Source organism: Heloderma suspectum, chromosome 3 (genome assembly GCF_057233095.1).
Source record: "Heloderma suspectum isolate Gila_16-S chromosome 3, 16-S_ref, whole genome shotgun sequence".
Taxonomy (NCBI): Eukaryota; Metazoa; Chordata; class Lepidosauria; order Squamata; family Helodermatidae; genus Heloderma; species Heloderma suspectum.
The window spans coordinates 58,010,623-58,032,934 of record NC_139460.1 but is presented as its reverse complement, the minus strand read 5'-3'; the positions used below and the strand labels follow the sequence as shown (position 1 = coordinate 58,032,934).

The following is a 22,312-nucleotide window of genomic DNA, read 5'->3' as shown; positions in this document are numbered from 1 at the left end:
CCCACCACCTCCCGAGGTAATTGGTTCCATTGTCGTATTGCTCTAACAGTCAGGAAGTTTTTCCTGATGTTCAGCCGGAATCTGGCTTCCTGTATCTTGAGCCCATTATTCTGTGTCCTGCACTCTGGGATGATCAAGAAGAGATCCTGGCCTTCCTCTCTGTGACAACCTTTCAAGTACTTGAAGAGCGCTATCATATCTCCCCTCAGTCTTCTCTTCTCAAGGCTAAACATGCCCAGTTCTTTCAGTCTCTCTTCACAGGGCTTTGTTTCCAGTCCCCTGATCATCTTTGTTGCCCGCCTCTGAACCCTCTCCAGTTTGTCTGCATCCTTCTTAAAGTGTGGCGCCCAGAACTGGACACAGTACTCCAGATGCAGCCTAACCAGTGCTGAGTAGAGGGGAACTAGTACTTCCCGGGATTTAGAAGCTATGCTTCTATTAATGCAGCCCAAAAGAGCATTTGCCTTTTTTGCAGCCACATCACATTGTTGGCTCATATTCAGCTTGTGATCGACAACAATTCCAAGTTCCTTCTCGCTTGTAGTGTTGTTGAGCCACATATCCCCCATCTTGTAACTGTGCATTTGCTTTCTTTTTCCTAGGTGCAGAACTTGGCAATCAAAAGCAGTTGTCTAGCTCTTCTGTCTTTTCCTCCTCAACTGATTTTTCTGATAAGAAAAAAAGATGGAAGAAATGGTGGAAAAGCACGTGAGGGTTACAAATTGAAGATAAAGTGTTCTGCATCCCCTATAAAATTCCAAGAATGAGGCAGGACAATTACTCAGTAAAACTGTTGTCTGGAGGTGCACTAAGAGTCTAGGGCTTTCCAGTTACCCTGGCTTCCTTTGCACTCCTTGGCCAACACTGAAAGATGGCAGCATGTTTACATCTTAGTGAGCAATTCAATAGAAAGCTACCTGAACGCTTTTCTTTATATCTCTGTAGATACTTAGATTGTATTCCCATACAAATGTACTTGGGAGTAAATCAGCCATGAAGCTCACTGGGTGACTTTCAGCCAGTCACTGACTTGCAGCTTAACTTACCTCACAAGGTTGTTGTGAGGATAGCATGGAGAAGAGGATCTATTTTGGATTACTTGCAAGAGGAAAACAAGTGGCATATAAATGAAATTCTCCTCCTCCTCCTCTTCAGTGGGCTTCTTTCTGCATATTACCTTAAAAAAAGCTCTAAAGCTGAAATGTAAGGGAGGAGAATTGAATATCTCAACAGCCAGGCCCTCACAAACCTCCTGGGGCTAGAGTGTGTGCTTGAAAGATGGAATGGGGAAGAGCTGCTGTGCGGTGAATGAAAAAAGGCCTGGAGATGATTGTTCTAACACCATTTCTCTTGCTCATTTAGCAGCAGCGGGTGATAGGAACAACTGAAATATTTCATGCCAAACTAATCACATTTGCTAATGAACATATTCTCACCGTACAGAGCTGCCACTGCATCTCCTCTTCCTTGTCTTCTTCCTTCTCCTTGTCAGTTAATGCTTCTTATTACATTGTACTGTGCTAATGTCCCTGAGCACTGATTTAATAGGACTGGATATGCTGGATTTCTGCTTATTATATTTCCTGCCTATGATAATTACAGCTGAGAGAAGACCAAGCCAAAGGTAGGAAGACGTAACTGCTTGTGTTTGCTGGAGAACATCCTCTGACTGCAGCTAAATTGGAGGGCTAAGATCATGTGATTTGCGTCAGCTTAGTATGTGTCATCATCTAGGCCATGTGTGAGTGAGGTGAATAAAATGTGGGGTTTAGAAAGGGGATAAAGCCTATCCCAGGGGTGGGGAACCTCAGGCCTGGTGGCCAAATCTGGCCCTTTGAGGTTCCCCAGATGAACACCCCCTTTCCCTGGCCCAACACCCTTTCCCCCAACCACCAATCATTGGGTGGTTTCCCAGCTTTTGTGCAGTTTTTTTCCCCATTCTAAAAGGTTAAAATGCCTCTCCTAAGGCTTGGTTACTGGCAGTAAGGTTTTGAGGGAGCAATCCTATGGCCCTTAGACATTGTCTGTGTGGAGTCATAGGCTAGTGGGGTTCCACCCTCCGAGGTGGGAGACAGCACTCCCCTGCAACCGGTGGGGAAAGAACTGTGCTGGCTGAACTCCAAGTTCAGGAAATTGACCTGGGGGGAGGGGATGATTCTATGATTCTATGAGACTGGAGAGGCCAGGATTTGAGTTATCCTGAGCCTCTTCCAGCCTCCTTCCCTTCCTGTCTGGAGAACTGTTGCTAGAAGGGCTAAAAAAGCAATCTAGCAAAAAACCCACAGTGATTGGAGGATGGGGAGGCAAAGATTGCCTCTGCCATTCCTCCCGCCCTGTTGGCTTCATCCCGGCAAGGCACTGGATACATGGAAGCCTCCAGGTTCGGAGGCTTCCGTCTCATGAAGGTGCAACTCATAGGACTGCACCCTTAAGCTGCAAGATTCTGGCATATTTTTGTGGTTTTGGCCCCACCCCTTTGTTTTTGGCCCCGCCCACCACTGGAATGCGTCCCCCGAGTAGGGATGTACGAAAGTCACTTACCTTGAACGAAATTTTATTTGCGGTGGGGGGGAGGCGCTCCGTCCCTCCCCCCGAAATTCTGCCCGGGGGGGAGGCGCTCCATCCCTCCCCCCCGAAATTCTGGCCAGGGGGGAGGGGCTCCGTCCCTCCACCCCCGAATCCTGGCCGGCCGGGAGGTAAATGGCGGCGGCCATAGCCGACGCCGTTTGTGTCCCTGCAGTCAGCCATGATAGGCTACGTAAATGTTTATTTAGCCTATCATGGCTGTGTAAAACAAAAACAAAAACAAAACGCGCGTACGCAAATGGCGGTGCCCATGGGCACCACCATTTGCGTTTCTTATTTTGCGTTCCTTATTTTGACACGTCTAGTCTACGTAAACATTTACATAGACTACGGCGAAAATAAGGGGAACGCAAATATGCTATTTGCGTTCCCCTTATTTTCGCCGGAGTCTACATAAATATTTACATAGACTAGACGTGCCAAAATAAGGAACGCAAAGCCCCGAGAGCTTCTCCAAACTGGGATTTGGCCGTCGGGCTGGAAGAGGTTCCCCACTCCTACCTTATACTAAAGATCTGGTGGAAGTCCCACAACACCAGTGGAATGCCAGAAGCACCACCACTATGAGAGAAACATCAGCACAACACTCAGCCATCAGAGAAGGTCTGAAATGGGACAGAACCGTAGGTGGTACAGTGGAGGAGCACCCGGACAATGGATCCTATAGCCCTTTAATCTCTCCGACGTTCTAAGTGTTCTGTCCTTGAAATGATAGGATTTCTTGCCCTTTTTAATGGTGGTTTAAGGATGAGAAAAGGTGCTATGTTTTTACTGGTGTTATCGAAGTCACAAGTGGAGTTTATTAAGCAGAATCCTATTGGCAGTATTACAAATGTCTGAATGTATTTAAAGGTATCTGTGGTCTGATTTCAATGTAAAGTTTTTATTGTTCTATTTAATAGCTAACAATGACAACTGAACTCAGTTGACTTTAAAGAGGCATGTGATAGGCAGGGAATTACAAGTGAAAGTCTTACTCATTTTCACATTGATATTCACCCCTACACACACACACACACACACACACACACACATTTTTAATATGAAAAGTACCTAATCCATTTGACTGGGGATGTGAAAGGCAATTTGATATTTTGGGAGCATGCTATAGGGGTTGGCATGCCATAAACTTATCACACTCTGGGTGGTTTGGGGTGGACTTTGATTTAAATTAGGTTTTTAAAAGTTGACACAATGCATGTAGTTGAATTGTTTTCACACTAAGATTGTTCCTTTTGTTTGTAGAAAGTAATTGGCTGCCAGGCTCTGAACTGGTAACACTGGCCAAAACATACGATTTGGCCTTGAACGGGCAACATACTTGGTAAGCATATTGAAAAGTGAAATATGGTTGTGAAATTTCTTATGTTTTGGCTTGGATTCCTGCACTGAGCAGGGGGTTGGACTCGATGGTCTTATAGGCCCCTTCCAACCCTACTGTTCTATGACTCTAATTAAGTACAAAGTGAAATTCAGGTTAGGAACATAGGAAACTGCCTTATACCAAAGCTTTCCCCAACCTGGCACCCTCCAGATGTGTTGGACGACAACTCCCACAATCTCCCAGCCAGCCATGTTGGCTGGGGGATTGTGGGAGTTGTAGTCCAACATATCTAGGGGGGCCCAGGTTGGGGAAAGCTGGTCTGAACTGATAGGGAGTGGCTCTCCAGTGGGGTTTCAGACAGGGGTCTTTCTAAGCCCTACCTGGAGAAGCTGAAGATTGAACCTGGGACCTTTTTCACACAAAGCATGCCCTCATCCCCTGAGCTACAGTCTTTTCCCAAAGGAGCAGTTGCAAACAGAAAGGGAGATTTGTTGTATAGTCTGAAATGTCTTTGTAACTGTCTTAGAAATTCATCCGTTCCTATTTATCTTCTGAGTTTCCCAAATGTTTCTAATTCTTTGGCTTCCCCACCGCATGGCCCAATTGGCAAAGTTACATAAGAAACTAGAAATCCATCCATCTAAATATATATAACAGCACTGTGGTGTAGTGGTCAGAGTGTTGGACTAGGGCCGGAGAGGTCTGGGTTTGAATCCCTCCTCAGCTGTGAAGCTCACTGGGTGGTGTTGAGCCAGTCACCCTCTCTCAACTTAATCTATCTCAAAGTGTTGTTGTGAGCACAAAATGGGGAAAAAGAACCATGTATGCCACTTTGAGCTCCTTGGATGAAGGGTGAGATACATATGTAATAAATCAATTCCCTGTTTAATAGGCTTGCTAGTTGACCATAGTCTGGCACCCTCTTACAAAATGGAAGTTCTGTGTTTCTTCTTGCTTTTCCAATTACGTTCTTGACTATCAGATGCCACTAATACTGTGCTTTGGGCACCACACTATTTAAATCCTTCTTAAAACTTGGAACAAGCTCAGAGAAGGGCAAGAAAGATGATCAGGGACTAGAAACTAAGTCCTATGAGGAAAGATTGAAGGAACTGGATAAGTTTAGCCTTGACTCGAGAAAACTGAGGGAGAATATGATAGCACTTTTCAAGAACCTAAAAGGTTGTTGCACAGAAGAGGGCTATAACCTGTTCTCTATCATCCAGGACCGTAGAATATGAAATAATGGGCTTAAGTTACAGGAAGGCAGATGACGACTGAACTTCAGGAAAAACGTCTTAACAGCCGGAGCACACAGACAATGGAACCAACTGCCTATGGAGGTGATGGGCTCTTCATTGCTGGAGGTAATTCAAGTGGAGACTGGACAGCAATCTGTCAGGGATGCTTGAAACTGGATTCCTGCCCTGAGCAGGGGGCTGGAATTGATGGCATAAGGATGGGGCCATTTAGGCCTTGAGTGCCATTTCCTTGGTAGAAAGGCAGGTTACAAATCAAATAAATAAACTCTGTGGTTCTAAATTCGTTTACTGTAATGGGACAAGCTCATTCATTTCTCCTACGCAAAGCTGACACTCAGTTGGAGCTGGAGATTTAAAAACAAAAAAAATCAGAACCAACTTCACCAGCATCACAACCCCTCTCAGAGGACAAGGCAGGAATCACTGCTCTTGGTCCTCACATCAAGTACTCTGAGACATATTCTCTCTCCTTGCCTTTCAGAACGATTAATTAGAACATGGCTATGCTGCGAAGAAAGCATCACTATTTGTGTTACTTTCTCTACAGAGTATCTTTTTGCGGATTCCCCCCCCCCAATTTTTTTATTTGTTTTTGTCAAAGACAAAAGTATTTCATAAGTTGAGCAGAGAACAAGATCATTGAGGTGCAAGAGCAAGTTCAATAAGACACAAGTACAGAAGGTAACAAATTGCAAATAAATACAGAAAAACAGTCTTTGCATAGTTCGGCAATGAACATCAAGTGGCACCAGCGTGCTGTGTGAAGTGGCACGCAAGAAGCCCACAGATCCATATTTTAGGTAGAAAGCTGGAAAAAAAATAGAGAGATCCAAAATTCTTAGAAGGGAAAACTTAGAAGCAGGTTTTAGCATGAACGTTAACTAGCTATGTTTTTTTTTCTCCCAGTCAGGCCATGCTATAGAGCGTGTGAGTGTGTCTTGGAAGGTCGAGCAACCTATATGATCTGCCTTGGCATGCCGTATCCTGTCATCCCAGACTGGGATGCTCCCTTGTTACTTCCCATTTGGAGGCCGATGACATTCTGTCCTTGACGAAGTTGCTCTTCTGAAAATCCTCGCCGGTTCTTCTGTGCTTTCCTGTGAAGATGAATGTTTATTTAGGATTTTAAATTGTGCATCACTTTGAGTGCTTATATAAACTTGGAAGTGTTATAAATGAATAAATATTTCAAGTTATAAATACTTCAAGTAATTCCCATTTTGATTAGAGAGAGAGAGAGAGAAATTCATTACAGAAGAAAATTGGCAAAACCACTATATATCTGCAAATTTACTGGCTCTGTACTTTCATTTCTTACCTCATTTATATATTTCAGATTATGGCTGAGCCTAAATTCTTCCTAGCCCAGTTTCCCAACAATATTTTTCCGCTGTGAAAATGGTGCCAATTTTCTACTGACTGGGGGGAGGGGTTGGGGAAAGAGATATTTTGCCCACATTTTCAAGGGAATTGCCACTTATTTTATGTAATCTTACAAGACGGCCAAGGGTTTTCTTTAAAAAGAAGACATTCCTTGCTTTAAAAGAAAAAAAGAAAAACTTTGAAAAAAGTGCCATGCCACTCACAGTGGCACAAGACTTTGTCTACAACTTCCTGACAGCTGCACTTCCCAGAATGCCTTGGAAGCAACACAGTGCAACATAATGTGGCGTCATTTCCAAGCCATCCTGGGAAGAGCAGGTGGTTGGAATCTACAGAGGCAGCCTCACCCAGTGCAGGGCTTCTTTAAAGAAAGTTTTAAATGCAAGAAAATAAGAGAAAACCCTCAGCCATCACATATGGTTAAACAAGGTAAAGCAGCAACCACAATCCATGACATTTCAGAGAAAATTCTTCTTCCATCCTATGATCGGGGGGGGGGGGAATAGTGGGGGGGGGGGCTGTTGTTTTGCCCTGACCCAACAAATGGTGAAAAAAGAAATTTTCAAAAATTTTGGCTCAGCTCCATCTCAGAATAAAGGTAAGTATCATAGCTTCTCATTCAAAGGCTACCAATGAACAAACCATCCAGACCCTTGTCAAATACACACTTGTACAAGTTGTACTAGACAAATTCTGCTCCCCCCTAACCAGCCATCCTAGATATAAGTAAACCCGATCACCTTGGAATGTTGCTGTTGATGCATTAGCCATACCAACAAAAAAGAGAGGGGAAAAATGCTCTTTTAGCATAGCCAAATCAATATAATGCTTTTCCAGTGGCCGAGGTCTTAAGCAATGTGGCCACCATCCAGCAAAACACTTAAGTGGATGCCCAAATGATCTGCTAGATTAGGGAAAGAATGTGCAAGATGGAATTCCAGAATTCCACTGCAGCTATGATCCAGCATTTCATGATATTTAAAATGTGTTTATTATTGTTGCTGTTGTTATTATTATCATTATTATTTGGATGCTGAACACTCCTCATCTTCGGCACCAGGGCACAGATCCAATCAGATGAAAGGGTGAGGTGGAATCCTGAGGGTATTTGGCCACTAGCAAGGGTCCTTTCCTTAGCTGGTTAAGTGCAGACATGATATTGCATTTTTGATACTGAAAAGTGACTGGTGAGCGTTTTAAGCCAAGGTTTAAAAATGCAGTGGACACATGCTTTGACTGACTGCTTGGAAAGGCCCTTTGAAAAGAGTCTATATACCTTCTGCGCCAAATCTGTGCAGGTCTACCTGAGAGAATATTAGGAGTAGGGTCATAAATCTTCTCTCTGCTTGCTACTTCCTCTCTCACATTAAATGGCTGCAGAGATGTGTAGTCTCTAGGTCAGCTAAGTAATTTTCATTCATAATCATGCTCCGCTAGCACAAGCAGCTGATTTTCCTCAAGAATGTACCTTCTATTCTAATTTAGAGCACTCCACCCACCAGGGATGTTGTAGCCATGGATTTCCTGCATCAGAAGAAGGCTGGACTAGAAGATCTCTGAGGTCCCTTCCAACTTGATGATGATATCAGAAAAATGAACATACTGGAGTCAATTAATCCAGGCATCTGAGCACATGATGGTTCATAGGAAGATGGCATATCATTCAGGAAGCTCGGGGAAGGACACTTTCTCCTTTTCTCCTCCTGTCTTCTCTTGCTTTTCAGATCCAGTGCAATTTATTCCTCAGGAGCATCTTTGGCAAAAATTCCTTTGCTTCAACCCCCCCCCCCCACACACACACACACACCATCCAAAACAGGGGTGTTCCATGTAGGTCATTGGAACCATATCTTCTAGTACATTTTACAGTTATTGTGAGATACAAAAAGGAAATAATCAAAACAAATGCTCTTAAGCGATACTGCTTGTTTGTCATTTCACTTTGAATGTATCTGGGAAGGGGCCTCTGGGCCTTGCAGAACCTCCCAGAGAGGTTAAGTCATTGCTTAAAACCTTGAAAGAGATCCTCCAGGACAGGGATGGGGGACATGTGCCCCTCCAGATGTTGCTTGGCTGAAGATCCCATCATCCCTCATCACTGGCTATGCTGGCTAGGGCTCATGGGAGCGCTTACGACACCTGGAGGGCCACACATTCCCCATTCCTGCTCCAGGGCAACAAGGAAATGTTAGAAAATATGCCAGGTGGCTTTTCAAAGACCACTTTTGTGTGAACACTGGTGATATGAATTCAGTGAATGCTAGGGGCTTGTTAAAATTACAGATTTAGGGCACAATCCTACGCATGTTTAGACAGAAAAAAAAGTCCTACAACTCCCAGCATTCCCCAGCCAGCATATCTGGCTGGGAAATGTTGGAAATTGTAGGACTTCTTTCTGTCTAAACACACATAGGATTGCATCTTTAATCTATGTCTGAAACATGACCCCAGGGCATCCAGGGAATACTTATTTATTATATTTCCATTCCACCCAATAGCCAAAGCTCTCTAGATGGTTCACAAAGCAAAACTTAAAACCATAAAATGCAACAACATAGTAAAACATAATGTTGTTGTTGTTGTTCAGTCGTTCAGTCATGTCCGACTCTTCGTGACCCCATGGACCATAGCACGCCAGGCCTTCCTGTCCTGCGCTCTCTCCCGGAGCGTGCTCAAGTTCATAACATAATATAAAACCCTTAAGTCTAAAGAATAAGACCAATGTTTTAGTCTAATAGCGAAATAGAGAGATCCTTACCTGTGAAACCAGGATGGATCCCCTCTGTAACATCCATCATCCCTTGTGATGGCTTCGCTGCCCAAAGCCATTAAGGTTCTTTGAACCGCAGCCATGTCCTTCCCTAAGCCGGAAGAGAGACATTCTTTACTGCTGGGTGGCATTTCCAGCAATACTGTAGACACCAGTTTACTCTCAAAATCCCCAAGGCTTTATTACCACCTTATGTTTTCTGCTTCTCTTCTGGTCTCGTGGGTGCTATCAGGGGTTCCCAACAGTTCTTTTCACCTTGCAAAGTGCTTCGTGGCTTGGGCTGGAGTCATGCCAGAGCAGGCTACATTTTCTGTGCTACTGAAGCTAGTCCAAGAGGTCAGGAGGAGAGGATGGCCCTAGACATTTTGGAAACCTCGCCTTTCATTGATTTCTATAGTCGTGGCTTTCTATTTCCAAAGCTATGACTGCTGAGGTCCAGGCCTACCTGTTCCTTAGGTGCCATTTTGGGTGGAAAGGCAGGATATAAATGCATAAATAAATACATTCTGTGCTACACCTCTCAGCATGCCCTATAACCTACATCCTTAAGGCCCAGTCCTAGGCCTTCCCTGCTCATGCCTCACAACATAGCTCAGTGGCTGTGTGTCCCCTTTTACAGAGGAAAGTACTTTATTTAAAGGTCTGACAGAGGACCATCCTCTGTTCGAACGTGTCTTCTTTTTGAAGGGCTGTCCTGCCCAGTTCCAGTTTATAGCAGATGAACTGTTATAAGAACTGTTGCCCATCAACAGTTAGCACTGGGAGAGCAGACTGAAGAGGAAGGCACACAGGTCACCTGGTCACAAAGCTTTTTTCCATCAGGCTATTAATCGCAGTAAGGGGCCGCGGTGGCTTAGTGGTTAAGACGCTGAACTGCAGACTGGAAGGTCGGCAGGTCAGCAGTTCGAGACCCGAGTGCTGCGTGACGGAGTGAGCTCCCGTCTTCAGTCCCAGCTCCTGCCAACCTAGCAGTTCGAAAGCAAGAAATTGCAAGTAGATAAATAGGTACCGCCTCGGCGGGAAAGGTAACAGCGTTCCGTGCACCTCGGTGTACAGTCATGCCGGCCACATGACCACGGAAGCGTCTTCGGACAGCGCTGGCTCTTCGGCTTAGAAACGGGGATGAGCACCGCACCTTAGAGTCGGACACGACTGGTTGGGGACACCTTTACCTTTTTTATTAATCGCAGTATCTACTTTTGGTTTTGTTGCAGGACTGAGATCAGAGCTCTGCACAAAGAGCTTTTCCTTTCCTGCTTTTCCGCTACATAACCTCTAAGTCGCGCTGTGCTATAACAGAATAGCGCAAATACACAAGTAGGAAACTACCTTTTCTTTTGCTTTCAGAAATAGTAGCCCATTTTCCCCACTCTGAGAAAAAACAAACCCTGGTGAAGTGCTCTTAGAAAACAGAAGCAAAACTGGAGGATCATGATATCATCTAAAGAACCTGTAAACAACTGTGAGTAAGGAATAACGAGCGCCCAATAAAGGTTTTGTGTAGAAAAGCTCACAATCCTTCACACTATGGTGAGATGTACTGTGTTTCTATTGAAATTATAATTATTTCTAACCTTGCAGTATATATTTAAAGTTGCACATGCAAATTTTAAGCAAAACAGTATCCTCTTTTGTTCTCTTTTATGGCAATACATTTTCTCATTTTCGACAATTCATAAGTGGCTACCCTACTCCAGGCCCAGTGAACTCACTGCCCTTCCACTACCACAGAGACCCCTGGGCTGTTGCGCATCTCTTCCTTGCCTCCCTCCTGAGTTAGACTCTCAGTCATTCTTTGAGCACCCTGCTATACCTTAACAACAAGACAATCTTTCATCAGCTGCTTTAACAAAAGCACTGTCCCATGCAAAGCTCAGATGTAGCCAATTACAGCGCCCAGCCTTGGCAGACAAACAGTGAACTCTGAGGCATTCCCCCACTTAACCTCCAAGTCTAAAATGGTAGCCCAATACTGAAAGCCATACAGCAGACCATGAGGTGGGCTAGACTCACGGCTGGAGTTGCTGCAGAGGGAAGAGGCTACATCTATTGTGAAAATGGCCTAACACTGTTTTCATACTGGTGAGTGTCAGAAACATGGTTCAATTCATTAATCTTCTCAGCAGATGCATAAAGTAAGTCAGCTTGACTATACTTGTTTAACAAAGGCAGAGTGATTAAATGATTGTCCAAGCTGCCTCAAAGAATTAAAAGAACATTAAAAGAGAGGTGTGGGGACCAGTAACCCTGAGCCACTGAAATAAATAAATAAATAAATAAATAACACCCATTAATTCCTACAGAGCAGTCATGGAGTAAAGGATGTTTTTCTAAAGGGCATCCGTTGAGATGCCTGGGGTAACTGGGTCCCAGGTCATAGTCTGAGGGCACATGAGGCACCTGCCTCGCTGAAGCTAAGCAGGTCTGGGTCTGGTCAGTGCTTGGAGGGGGGACCACCTGGGAACAACATGTAGCCACCTTGAGTTCCACAGTGGAAGAAAGGTGGGGTATAAATGTAATGAATAAATAAATAAGTGTGGTGCAGCCTCCCCCGACCTGTTGCCCCTCCAAATGTGTTGAGCTGCAACTCCCATCATTCCCAGCCGGCATGGTCAATGTCCATGCTGGCTGGGAACGATGGGTGTTGCAGTCCAACAGATCTAGAGGGACACCAGGTTGGGGAAGTCTTAGTGGCTAAGGGTGCAATCCTAGGGCCCCTAGACATTGTCTGAGGGGCCACAGGATCAGGGGGATGCCCCCTCTGAGGTCAGAGACAGAGCTCCGACCTCAGAAGGGGAGTTGGAGATCTGCCTCCCCTCCCCCTCACAGCGGGGGTGGAACGAACCACACCGGCTGGCCTCCAAGGTCGGAAAATGGATGTGGGGGGGGGCATTCCAGTGGGTTGGGAGGGGAGGAGACCAGAGTGGCCAGGATAGGAAACGTTCTCCTTCCCTTTCCCTCTGAAGTGCCCCAGCCTGACAGGAAAAAAAAAGCCCATATAGTGTAAAATGCAGGGCAGGAGGATGGGGAGGCAAAGATAATCTGTGCTGCTGCTCCTGCCCTGCATTGGATGACTGGAAGCCCCAGAGTTGGGGGGCTTCCAGTCATCGAGGGCGCAATGGATGGAACTGCCCCTTGGGAGTCTGAGCAATGAGCTGGTGAGGCCTCTTTTGCTCATGCCTCCCCTCAGTCCTGAACTCGCTAGGTGGCCTTAAGCAAGCCATTATCTCTTTGTCTCAGCCCTCAAACTGAAGCATGGGAATGCTTCACACCTTGGAGAGCTCCTTCAGAGTTCTGACTGGTTCTGACCGAAACCCAGAGCGGATTCACCGCCCCACTGACATCGGCGCCACCAGCCTCCACTGGCTGTGAGAGTGCTCCAGCGGCCTCCTTGATCAGGGCTGCTTTGCCTGCACAGCACCCTGCCCCATGGGAGAAGGTGCAGCTCAGGTGCGTCTCTGGCTTCGTGCACTGAGCACCGTCCTCAAGGGGGCAGCACACAGCACACAGACTCAGCCAGGGCTGGTAGGAGCAGCTGTGCAGGACCCAGCTGAGTGCCCAGCACCTGCCCCTGCATGCCCGCACAGGGGGGCCTGGCTTGCCGGAGCCACCTGCAGGGGAATCCCCGCCGCCATCTACCCTCACAGATCAGGGTAAGAGCAGGGATTCGTCCAGGGGGAATCCAAGGAGGCATTGCGGGACATTCCCCTCCCTGCTAGAGTGAATGGCGAACACTTCAGAGGTTTGAAAATGGCTATCCAAGTAGGTGATCTCAGTATAATCCAGGAACTCAGACATTCCAGACCAACTAAGGATGGATCGATAGATACGTTCTGCTATAAGCTTCCATAGTAAATAGAATTTCATAAGTTTGAGGATAAAAGTCACATTTCTTGACCAGCATCTGAAGCATTCCCTCTAGGGAGGAATTGGCATTATGAGCTCTTGTTTTACAGTGAGGATTACTGGAGCCTCCTTCCTGCCTAACTTGTCCCATGAAGGCAAAGGGGAAATGACCTCAGTGCCGGAAAGCAGAGACTGCTTTGTCCTTCGCTCCTCAGAGCCCACAGCCACATCCTGCAGGCAGGGCTTTTAGCTGCAGCTCTCTCACTCCTTCCTAGCCATCGTCATTTCATATCTATAAAAGAACCTCAGATACAAAAGGCACTGTGAATGCATTAGATGAGCCTGCAGGCTCATAATCTAATTTTAAAAATACAACATGAGCATAAAGGGGGATACAGAAGCTGTGCACGTTGCTTCACGAGATGAAGAAACAGAAAACAATCAGAACTGAAGAAAAATAACGACATTGGTTGCAAGAAATTATTTGTTTTCATATAGTGTGTGTGTGTGTGTGTGTGTGCGCGCGAGTGTGCAAGCATTTATTTTGACTCATGTACACAGATTGGACAGCTGCTGTACACATGCTTTGTCCTACATGGAGATTAACTCCATGCGAGAAAAATGCCATGCATGAAAAGGGTTTTAACATAGCTACTTTTCTGGAAGATGTACACAGATATCCAGTGCAGGATGTGTGGAACAATTCACTGTAGAGTGGATTAAAAGCATCACATGAATGAGCCCTAACTTTTGTTCTTAAAGAGAAAAAAAAGCTGAATCAGGAAACCAAATCAAAAGTGGAGAGGAAAGGATATATCATTTAGCTGTTGAACCAGATGATGAAAACAAAAAGATGCTGCAGACTTGTACTGAGAAAACCAGCCCATATAAGTCCATATAAGAACCAATGCCAGATAAATGACAAAGTCCTCTGAATGGTCACCTGTTCCTCAACCCAAAATTCAAAACAAACCTTGAAGTGTCAGAAAGAACTCTTCTTAAACTCTTCTCCTTTCCCATTCTCTTTGGTAGACAGCTTCAACCCTCATGCATGTCATTCAACATGACTGACGATAAAGGTTTACTAAAGCTAGGAAGATGGCTAGTTGCCAAATCAGAAGAAGGCCCATCGTTTGGCACTGCCAGTGGATGTTTCCAGAGTGGGTATGAATGTTTAGGCCTCCATTCAAATTACCACATCTCCCCTGACATTACGGAGTGACATAAGAAAAGCCATGCTGGAGCAGATCAAAGGCCTATCTAGTCCAACATTTTGCTCACACAGTGGCCAACCAAATGCCTATGGGAAGCCTACAAGCAGGACCTGAGGACAATTATAATCCTCCTGTCATGTTCTCCTGTCATTTACACATGAACTAAAAAGAGGAAATGAATCCCCAAAGAAAGAGGACAAAAGAGGGCAGCAATTTGCATAATATTTGTATATGCTAGTTTGTATGTACAGATGACCATTTAGAAATAATTATTGAAATACACTATATCTCCCCATAGTGGGAAGACTGTGACCAGCTGCCTGCTCAGTCTGCTGTCCAGATGCCTGCTCTCCCTTCTTATGATCCTTTATCTTTAATATGGACTTGGACTGGATAGCCCATCAAACAGAGGCACCTTCAAATAGAGAACTGTCCTTTGAGAGCAAATAGAGGACCGTTCTCTGTAAAGTAAGACACTTGGCCTCCAGCAACTGGTATTCAGAGACATACTGTCTTGGATACTGGAGTTAATATATAGCCATCATAACCAGTAGCCACTGATGTCCTTATCCTCCATTCCATGTAATTCATGGAATCTGCTTTATTCCAGCACATAACAGTGGCATAAAATCAATGGGTGTTCTTTATTTCAGGAAGAGCATGCACAAGTAATTAAGATGCAAGCTGGAAATAATTTGGAGGGAAGGGGGTCAACAAAGATGATAGAAGGTCTGGAAAGTAAATCCTATGAAGAAAGCCAGAAGAAACACACTATGTTTAGCCAAGATGCTAGCTGTGTAATGCTCCATCTCCAGGGGTGGAGCAAGGCCATATAGATTTGCTGCCTAGTCCAAGCCCAAACCAATCCAAAGGTTTGCCATTTTTAAGTTACTATCACCAAGTTCCACCCCACCCCCATGGGTCCTCCCCCAGCATTAGAATGGCCACTGTTTCTGGGAATTAGTAATTTTCATACAACCACAGTTTACTATTTGCGCTGAAACAGCTATGTAAACCTATCATTTTCTTAGATTTTGTGTGTTTCTGTCAAACTGATATATCTTTCAATTATGTATTAGCAGAAAAGATTCCATTAAGTCCTGGAATAATATACATCTCTTAGAGAAGGTAACAAGCCACGGGGAATAACATGGTAGAGCGACAATGCAAATAGGAGAGAAAGATAATAACATTAGGGATTTATTTTTCCTTAGAGAAATGCATGACTAACATCCACCTAAGTATGAAGGCAACTATCACTTCAGTAAAGCTCATATTCATATATAGATATATAGATATATATATGCAGATAAGTGTACCTTCCCATAAATCCACTGTCTGGAAAATATCTGTTGTTCGTACTCCATAGATTTCTGCAGCTTTCAAGAACTGAGAAATTTGCTCCATTTGCTTGAAAGCCATCTTTGATTCTGTGATCTTTGGAATGGGTTCTTTTCCCTTGGGGTGTAAATTGTTTATTAACTTGCTCAGCAGCTGGGAGATTAAAGATAGAAGCAGAATTGAAAAGGACAAAAATCAATTAGTTCCACCCGACTAAAGACAATATGTATGCGTAACTTAATTTACGATGTGGGTGCTCTAATGCCATGCATAGAGGATTTTTTAAAAAATAAAATAAAACAACAACAGAAATGTATACAGTCGAGAATAATTCTGAACGTGTTAAAAGTGAACACGTTAAAAATGCTAGCCAAAGCTTCCATTTCCACAGCTGGACCAAATATGCATGGATGTACTCAAGCAGACAAAATCAAATCATTTGCTAAAGGTTATATAACAATGGACAGTTGCGTGGGAGAGCAAAATGTAGTCTGAGCCCAACTGTAAGTGCTATCAATTTGTATGCTGTTAAAACACACAATGGCATAGGCTCAATAATTTGCCAAGTCTTACATCTTCCATGCAAATGATAGCATGTTTGTGCTTATTCAATAAATGAACCAACTGTCATTTAAAGGCATCAGAGTGTTTGTTCTTTACAAAAACAGATCAGGACTGTGACATAAGCACGATTCTTTCTTAAAAACAAAACAAAAAGCACGATCTCGTTTTTAAAGAAGATAAGCCTGGTATTTAAAAGCTCAGCTTAAAAAAGCAAATCTGTTGTCATTGTCAAAGAAGTAATCTATAGTTACTATATTATATAATCATCCTTCCATCTGTCTCTATACACATATGTTCACTACTTGTTCTAAAGCCTCTTAATTATAATAAGCAATTGATTTCAACATTTTCATTATTCTATTGGGTTCTTCTACATAGAGAAAGGTAATTTAGAAATTGAAATAATAACAATAGCAACAACAACACTGTTGGTACAATATGAGATTATATTTCAGTTCTAAAACATTACTTCTTTACCTAATGATTTCTACAGGACTTATGTCCAAGTCATGTGGTCAAAGCAGAGTACAATGAACTGATTAGTGTTGACCAAGGTAACTGTGGATAGTAAAAGTTTAGCAGCAAATGTTATTGTACACAAATGTTACTATTACAGACATAACATCAAACTATCACTTACTGTTCCATCCATTAACCATTTCTGAAAATGTTGCCTTCCGGGAGGCGGCTGTTCTATATTTTCACCACATTGTATAATAATCCAGTCCACCAGTCGACTCTCCAGTTCTGGGTCATATTTCTGTTCAATCTTCTCCTGGACTTCTCGGCTTAAGCCATAGCTTGGTCCTCTGTTGGCCATCTCTAGGAAGAAAAAAACACATGCACTACTTCATTTAATTTGCAAGAGACTCGAATGATCGAGCATCTTTTACTGAGCATCTGTTCAGAACATCCTGGAAATGGAGTCTAAAGAATTCCAAATGTGTTTCAAAAAAATCTAGTAAACATCACAAGGACATCAAACATTGTCTCCTACTGCCATGCCAAATATTTTAAGGGTATATATAAAAACATCAAAGCTTAGCAGAGGTTGCTAACGACATTTCTGTTGTTGCTAGGAAGAGATGCAAGCATTTCAGATTAACATTGCAACTGTTAGCAAATCCAAAGGGATTTTTTTTTAAAGAAAAGAACAAAAAGGGTCTAATACAGGATAACTTAGAAGATCTTTTCAGTGACGCAGGTGAAGGTCTTTTCAGCAGTGATCTAGGTCCGGAACTGCAGATACCATCGAAGCGAGAAATGTTGGTAAAATTTAAGAAGAGACGGAAGCTGCTGCAGCACTCTGCTGTTCCTGGCACGGCTGCTGTGGGAGCATCGTGATTTGAAGAAGGGTGTATTGATTTGGTTTTCCTCACAGATGAGGAGGGTCAAAGCAGGGGCGTTGCTAAGAGCTATTAAAGAGGCCCTCCTACTCTGTCATACCCAGCGAAGGAGTCTTATTCATCTCAATCAGTTGCAGCCCGCTCCTCTGCACACGCTTCTGCTGCTGTCAGTTCTTGCCTTTCAAGCTGTGGTCCTGTTCTTATGCTGCAGCTGTTGTCATAGCACCCAAGATGATAGCTGTTAAATATACTCCCAGGATTACATCCACTGCTGTTATTTTCTTTTAACTCAAGACAAACGTGAGCCTGGGCAACTGCAGAAAATGGAGAAAATGCACCATGTGGAGGGGTGGAGTGGGGGTGGTCTCCTGTAGGCTTGGGAAGAGGGATAGCTTAAGATGCTAACACGGAATATCTCTCTCTCTCTCTCTTTCTCTCTCCTCTCTCTCTCTCTCTCTCTCTCTCAGTAAAGGGTGAGTTTATAGAGTTCCTCACAACTTCCAAGGCGATAACCCTGCAATGCAGAGCTGAAAAGAACATTTCAAATTTTTAAGCTCTAGAACTTTTCAAATCCTGGCTAAGGCAGAGTAGTGATATGCTGAGTTGCATTTAGCAAGCAAAGTTGCATTGTTTGGGATATAAAGATGGTCATTCTTGGGGCCCAGCCAAGACATTTTGCTGGCTGGGGCAGAATAGCAAGTGCCTCCCACACCCAGTCACAATGCGTAGTGGGAAAGGGCCATGGCTCAGGGGCAGAGCACCTGCTTTGCATGCAGAAGGTCCCCAGTTTGATCTCTGGCCTCTCCAGGTAGGACTGGAAAAGTTCCTGCCTGAAACTCTGGAGAGCAGCTGCCAGTCAGTGCTAAGACGGACCAATGGTCTGACTCAGTATAAGGCAGCTACCTACCTGAGCCTGGTCAAGTTACTTTGGCACCTGTGGTAGAAGATCCCATAAGCATATCTCATTGGAAATAAAACAGTTACAATACTAATGAATTAAATAGAGTCCACCCAAGCTAAGTGCATCAAGCACAGCAAGCTAGATAAAAGCAGAAGCCCTCTTGTGTAAAGCGCAGCTGAAACAGGACCATGGATAGCTCAGACTGAGCTTTGGTAGTGCAAGCTCTCTCCTACTAGAAACACAGGAGAATGTTGTCTCAGCAGCAAGCTACAGCCAACTGAAGCTTTATGAAGGCAGCCACAATCTGTAGTGTGGTTAGTTCCACCTGCTGTGGAGGAGTTGACTGGACTGTTCCTCACCTGATTCTGTTTTCTCAGACTTCTCAAGGCAAGGGAGATGGAGGTTTTGCTGGGGGTTCATCCTCTGACTTAGAAGATGATGGGAAGGCTGGGTCTTCTGGCAAAGGGGGCCTAAATACAGGACTGACTGACCTTTGCCTGGAAGAACAGTCTCATCTTCATCTTCATCAGAGTCTTCTCCTGTACCCTGAAAAGGCCAAGGGTTGGGAGATGTGACAGTGCAGTTGCTGGCTGCAGCCATCCTTCTACTACTTGCATGCTAGCATTACATCAAGAAACTGAAGGAGAAAGGCACCAAATGGAACAAATGAACAGAAGTGCCAAAATTTATTGAGGCCTGATGCATTTTTGGAAAACAAAATGTCTTTCCTCAGGGGCAATCTAAAAATGATTATGAAAATGCAAGAAAAGAAATGTAAACATACATCTCAAAAAATGAAAAACTACCATGTTTAAAAATGTATTTTCATATGCATTTTCATTATTGTTTTTAGATTGCCCTTGAGGAAAGAAATTTGATTTTCTGAACCATGTTGGGCATCAATAAATGTTGGCAGTTCTGAGAACTATTTCTGTCCTGCTCATTTGTGGCATTGCAACAACACCTCCTTTGAAAAGCACATGCCTCTTTCAAGGGTACTTGCTGATAGAGCCCACATGTGGATGTATCGCTGGCCACTCCAGATTGAAGGGAATAATGTTTGAATGGTTCCAGTCCCCAATATACATTAAAAAACAAACAAACCTCTCCCTGCACATCCAAAATCAGAAGAGCAAGGAGAATGCTTCTCCCTGTACTTGATTTCATATGTGGGAGGGTTTTTCACTCCAGTATGGGTGAAGCATTCAAACCCCCATCCCCTGCATGCAGTCAGAAGCAGTATAGTCCAGTAACAGTTTAATCACATGAGTGAGCTGATTGTGTTTCAATCTCCCTCAGGAAAGTGCTCTGTGATAAAAACCAAGACTTTTAAGGCTGCAATACTAAACACACTTACTAGGGAGTGAGCCTCAATGAACACTGAGGCTTACTTCTGAAAAAACCTGCTGAACATTACACTGTAGAGAGTCCCCTTTTAAGCAAAATGTGTGCTCGACCAGGGCCTTCTGCACCAACCGAGAAACAACAGGTAGATACTTTATATTGCCATTCCATGATGCATCTTTTCAGATTTGCAGTCAAACTTCCTCTCTACATTTCTTTTTTGTTGTTGTTGCCAATTTGGATGCCAGGCCATGAGCTCTCTGGTTCATATAATTCTCAGACTCTCCTGGGCTTGAATACATGAAAAATTCAGTAGGTGACCTCATTTGCCTGCAAGCTTTCTATATGATGCATTGGTAATTTTTTTAAAGGCTGAAATGCTCTCTCTCATAATCCAGCTCTCTTAGAATCATCCCATTGCATACAGCATGCTGTTGAAGTTAAACAAATGAAGCATCTGAGAAAACTGATTTCTTAAAATAAAAAACCCTCCCTTGAATGTGTACAAACAGGCAGACTGTACATAAAGATGAAAAGAGATTGAATAGAAAGCTATGAACAGAAGTCTTACCAATTATAAACCGTTTTCCCAGAATAGAAATAGGATTTTAATGCATAGCCCTTCTTTAATAAATTAATTCAAAGTCTATACAGCAGTGGAAGACTATTTGAGATGCTTCCAGACCAGGTCTGGTCCTCCCTTGGAGGTAATCTCCCAAGACACCCCTCCTTCAGAGCAACTGGTCTTCTGTTTAGCCAGAGATAACGGAGGATAGGTGGCTGTTCCGAAGGAGAGGTGTCCTCCAGCCAGCACATGGCTCTGAGGAAGGACCCCCTCAGAGCCAGGCATTTTGGACTCTGCAAATCTCTGAAGAGCCATGCCAGCTGCTTTCCCAGCCAATGCAGCTCTTCAGAGAACCCATCCTGTAGCTCACTCTACTGAAAGCAAGCCAGATGGTGGGCAGGGATTGCAGCAGCTGGGGGGGGGGATTGTGGAGCGGGGGAGTCACGGCAGCTCCTGGGGTTATGGCAGCAGCACCTTTTTTCCCACCTCAGGCAGCGAGAGTTTATGCCACCGCCGTGCCAGACAGAAGGCTGCTCTTGCTATCACTCAAAAGACATTGTGCAGCTATTCCGTCTTTCCCTCCTGAGCAGATTTTCAGCAGTAAGAAAAAGATGGAAGAAGTGGTAGGAAAACATGGGAGGGTTACAAGTGGGAGAGGATGACGTCTGGACCTCCTGTACAATTCCGTGACTGAGGAAGGGTGCTGGTACAATAAAATCTTGTCTGGAAGCACCCTTGTTCTCTGGGATCGACCTTGAAGAGGATGAATCATAATGTAGGGGTGTAGAACCTCAGGCCCGGCTGCCAAATCCGGTCTTCCTGGGGGCCAAATCTGTCCTCCTGGGGTCCCAGTCTGACCCTCTGAGGTTCCCTAGATGGAGCCAACCAGTTCCCCTGGCTCCACCCTCTTTCTCTTGACCACTGCTCATGTGGTGGTTTCACAGCTATTGTGCAGTTTTTTCCCCATTCTAAAAAGTTGAAATGCTTCCTCTAGGGCTTAGTCACTGGCATTTTGAGTGTGAAACTAAAATATGCTGGTATTTTTGGCCCCATCCTTTTGCCATTGGTTCTTCCCACCACTGGATAGCAGCCCGTAAGAGCTTCTCCAAAATGGAATCTGGCCTTTGGGCTGCAAGAGGTTCTGCACCCCTGCTGTAGGGACTGTAGTTCACAAATGAATGGCAGTTTCATCAGTATCACCTTATTTACATGTTCAGTGAAGGAAGCAGGGGGAGAGAACATGATAGCCTAGAACAGGGGTTCTCAAACTTTCTGTCCCCAGAACCCTTCTTGAGAGAGAGGGCTGAAAATGACTGAGGCCCACCAGTCAAAAAATGGTGACAGATGGAGGCAGAGTTTGGTATATTCGGTTGGTAATTCCTGATATCGCTTTATATTGATATCTAATTCCTCTTTGAAAATTCCAGAATTCCAAAATTCTCTTCCTAAATAATATCATTTAAGATTTTTTAAAAAAAAAAAACCTGGGAGGTTGCCATGCTGTAAAGCAAAGTGCCACACTTTATTAGAGTTCAAAATCTTTCTTTGGGTTCAAAAGAATGGTTTTGTATTCTGGAGCTAAACCTCCCCCACCTCTACCTTGAATTAAGTTCTTAGGCTAGTTACTTTTCTAGTAATCTCACCAGTTTGCCTTCTGCAAAATGAGTGTTTTCTCATTGGCCATGCCTACCATGGCAACCATTTTACGAATGAGCAAGCCCCTCCATGGCAGCCATTTTGTGAGAGTACCTGTGACACTTCCTCAAAATTCCAAATGTGCCCACTGACACAAAAAAGGTAAGGACCCCTACACTTAAGTAGAAAAAACTTTGTTATAAAGTTGTTTTCTCCTACCCCCAAATGCCT

General features: G+C 44.1%; 1 protein-coding gene and 1 long non-coding RNA gene across 2 annotated transcripts; one reads left to right on the top strand and one right to left on the bottom strand.

The window, feature by feature from the left end:
* Positions 1-602: 602 nt before the first annotated feature.
* On the top strand, positions 603-6,369 carry LOC146349714 (uncharacterized). Its single transcript, XR_014788815.1, has 4 exons — positions 603-1,624; positions 3,832-3,910; positions 5,137-5,277; positions 6,079-6,369. It is a non-coding gene; the product is annotated as an uncharacterized LOC146349714 (long non-coding RNA).
* On the bottom strand, positions 5,440-17,811 carry TAGLN3 (transgelin 3). The gene is made up of 5 exons (XM_084841691.1): positions 17,737-17,811; positions 16,931-17,112; positions 15,705-15,879; positions 9,314-9,416; positions 5,440-6,269 (listed from the first exon to the last, which is right to left on the bottom strand). Exons 1-5 carry the CDS (start codon positions 17,756-17,758, stop codon positions 6,128-6,130), a joined length of 624 nt encoding a protein of 207 aa, XP_084697817.1. The 5' UTR covers positions 17,759-17,811; the 3' UTR covers positions 5,440-6,127.
* Between the last annotated feature and the right edge of the window lie 4,501 nt (positions 17,812-22,312).

What these genes read in the sequence shown, in the direction of transcription:
- TAGLN3 (XM_084841691.1), bottom strand. Translation starts at nt 17,758, where the DNA reads ATGAATAAGACTCCTTCGCTGG. An exon ending in GAATAAGACTCCTTCGCTGG is followed by an intron (nt 17,113 to 17,736) that starts GTATGACAGAGT and finishes TTTTCTTCCTAG; the next exon opens with AGATGGCCAACAGAGGACCA. An exon ending in AATGGTTAATGGATGGAACA is followed by an intron (nt 15,880 to 16,930) that starts GTAAGTGATAGT and finishes TTAATCTCCCAG; the next exon opens with CTGCTGAGCAAGTTAATAAA.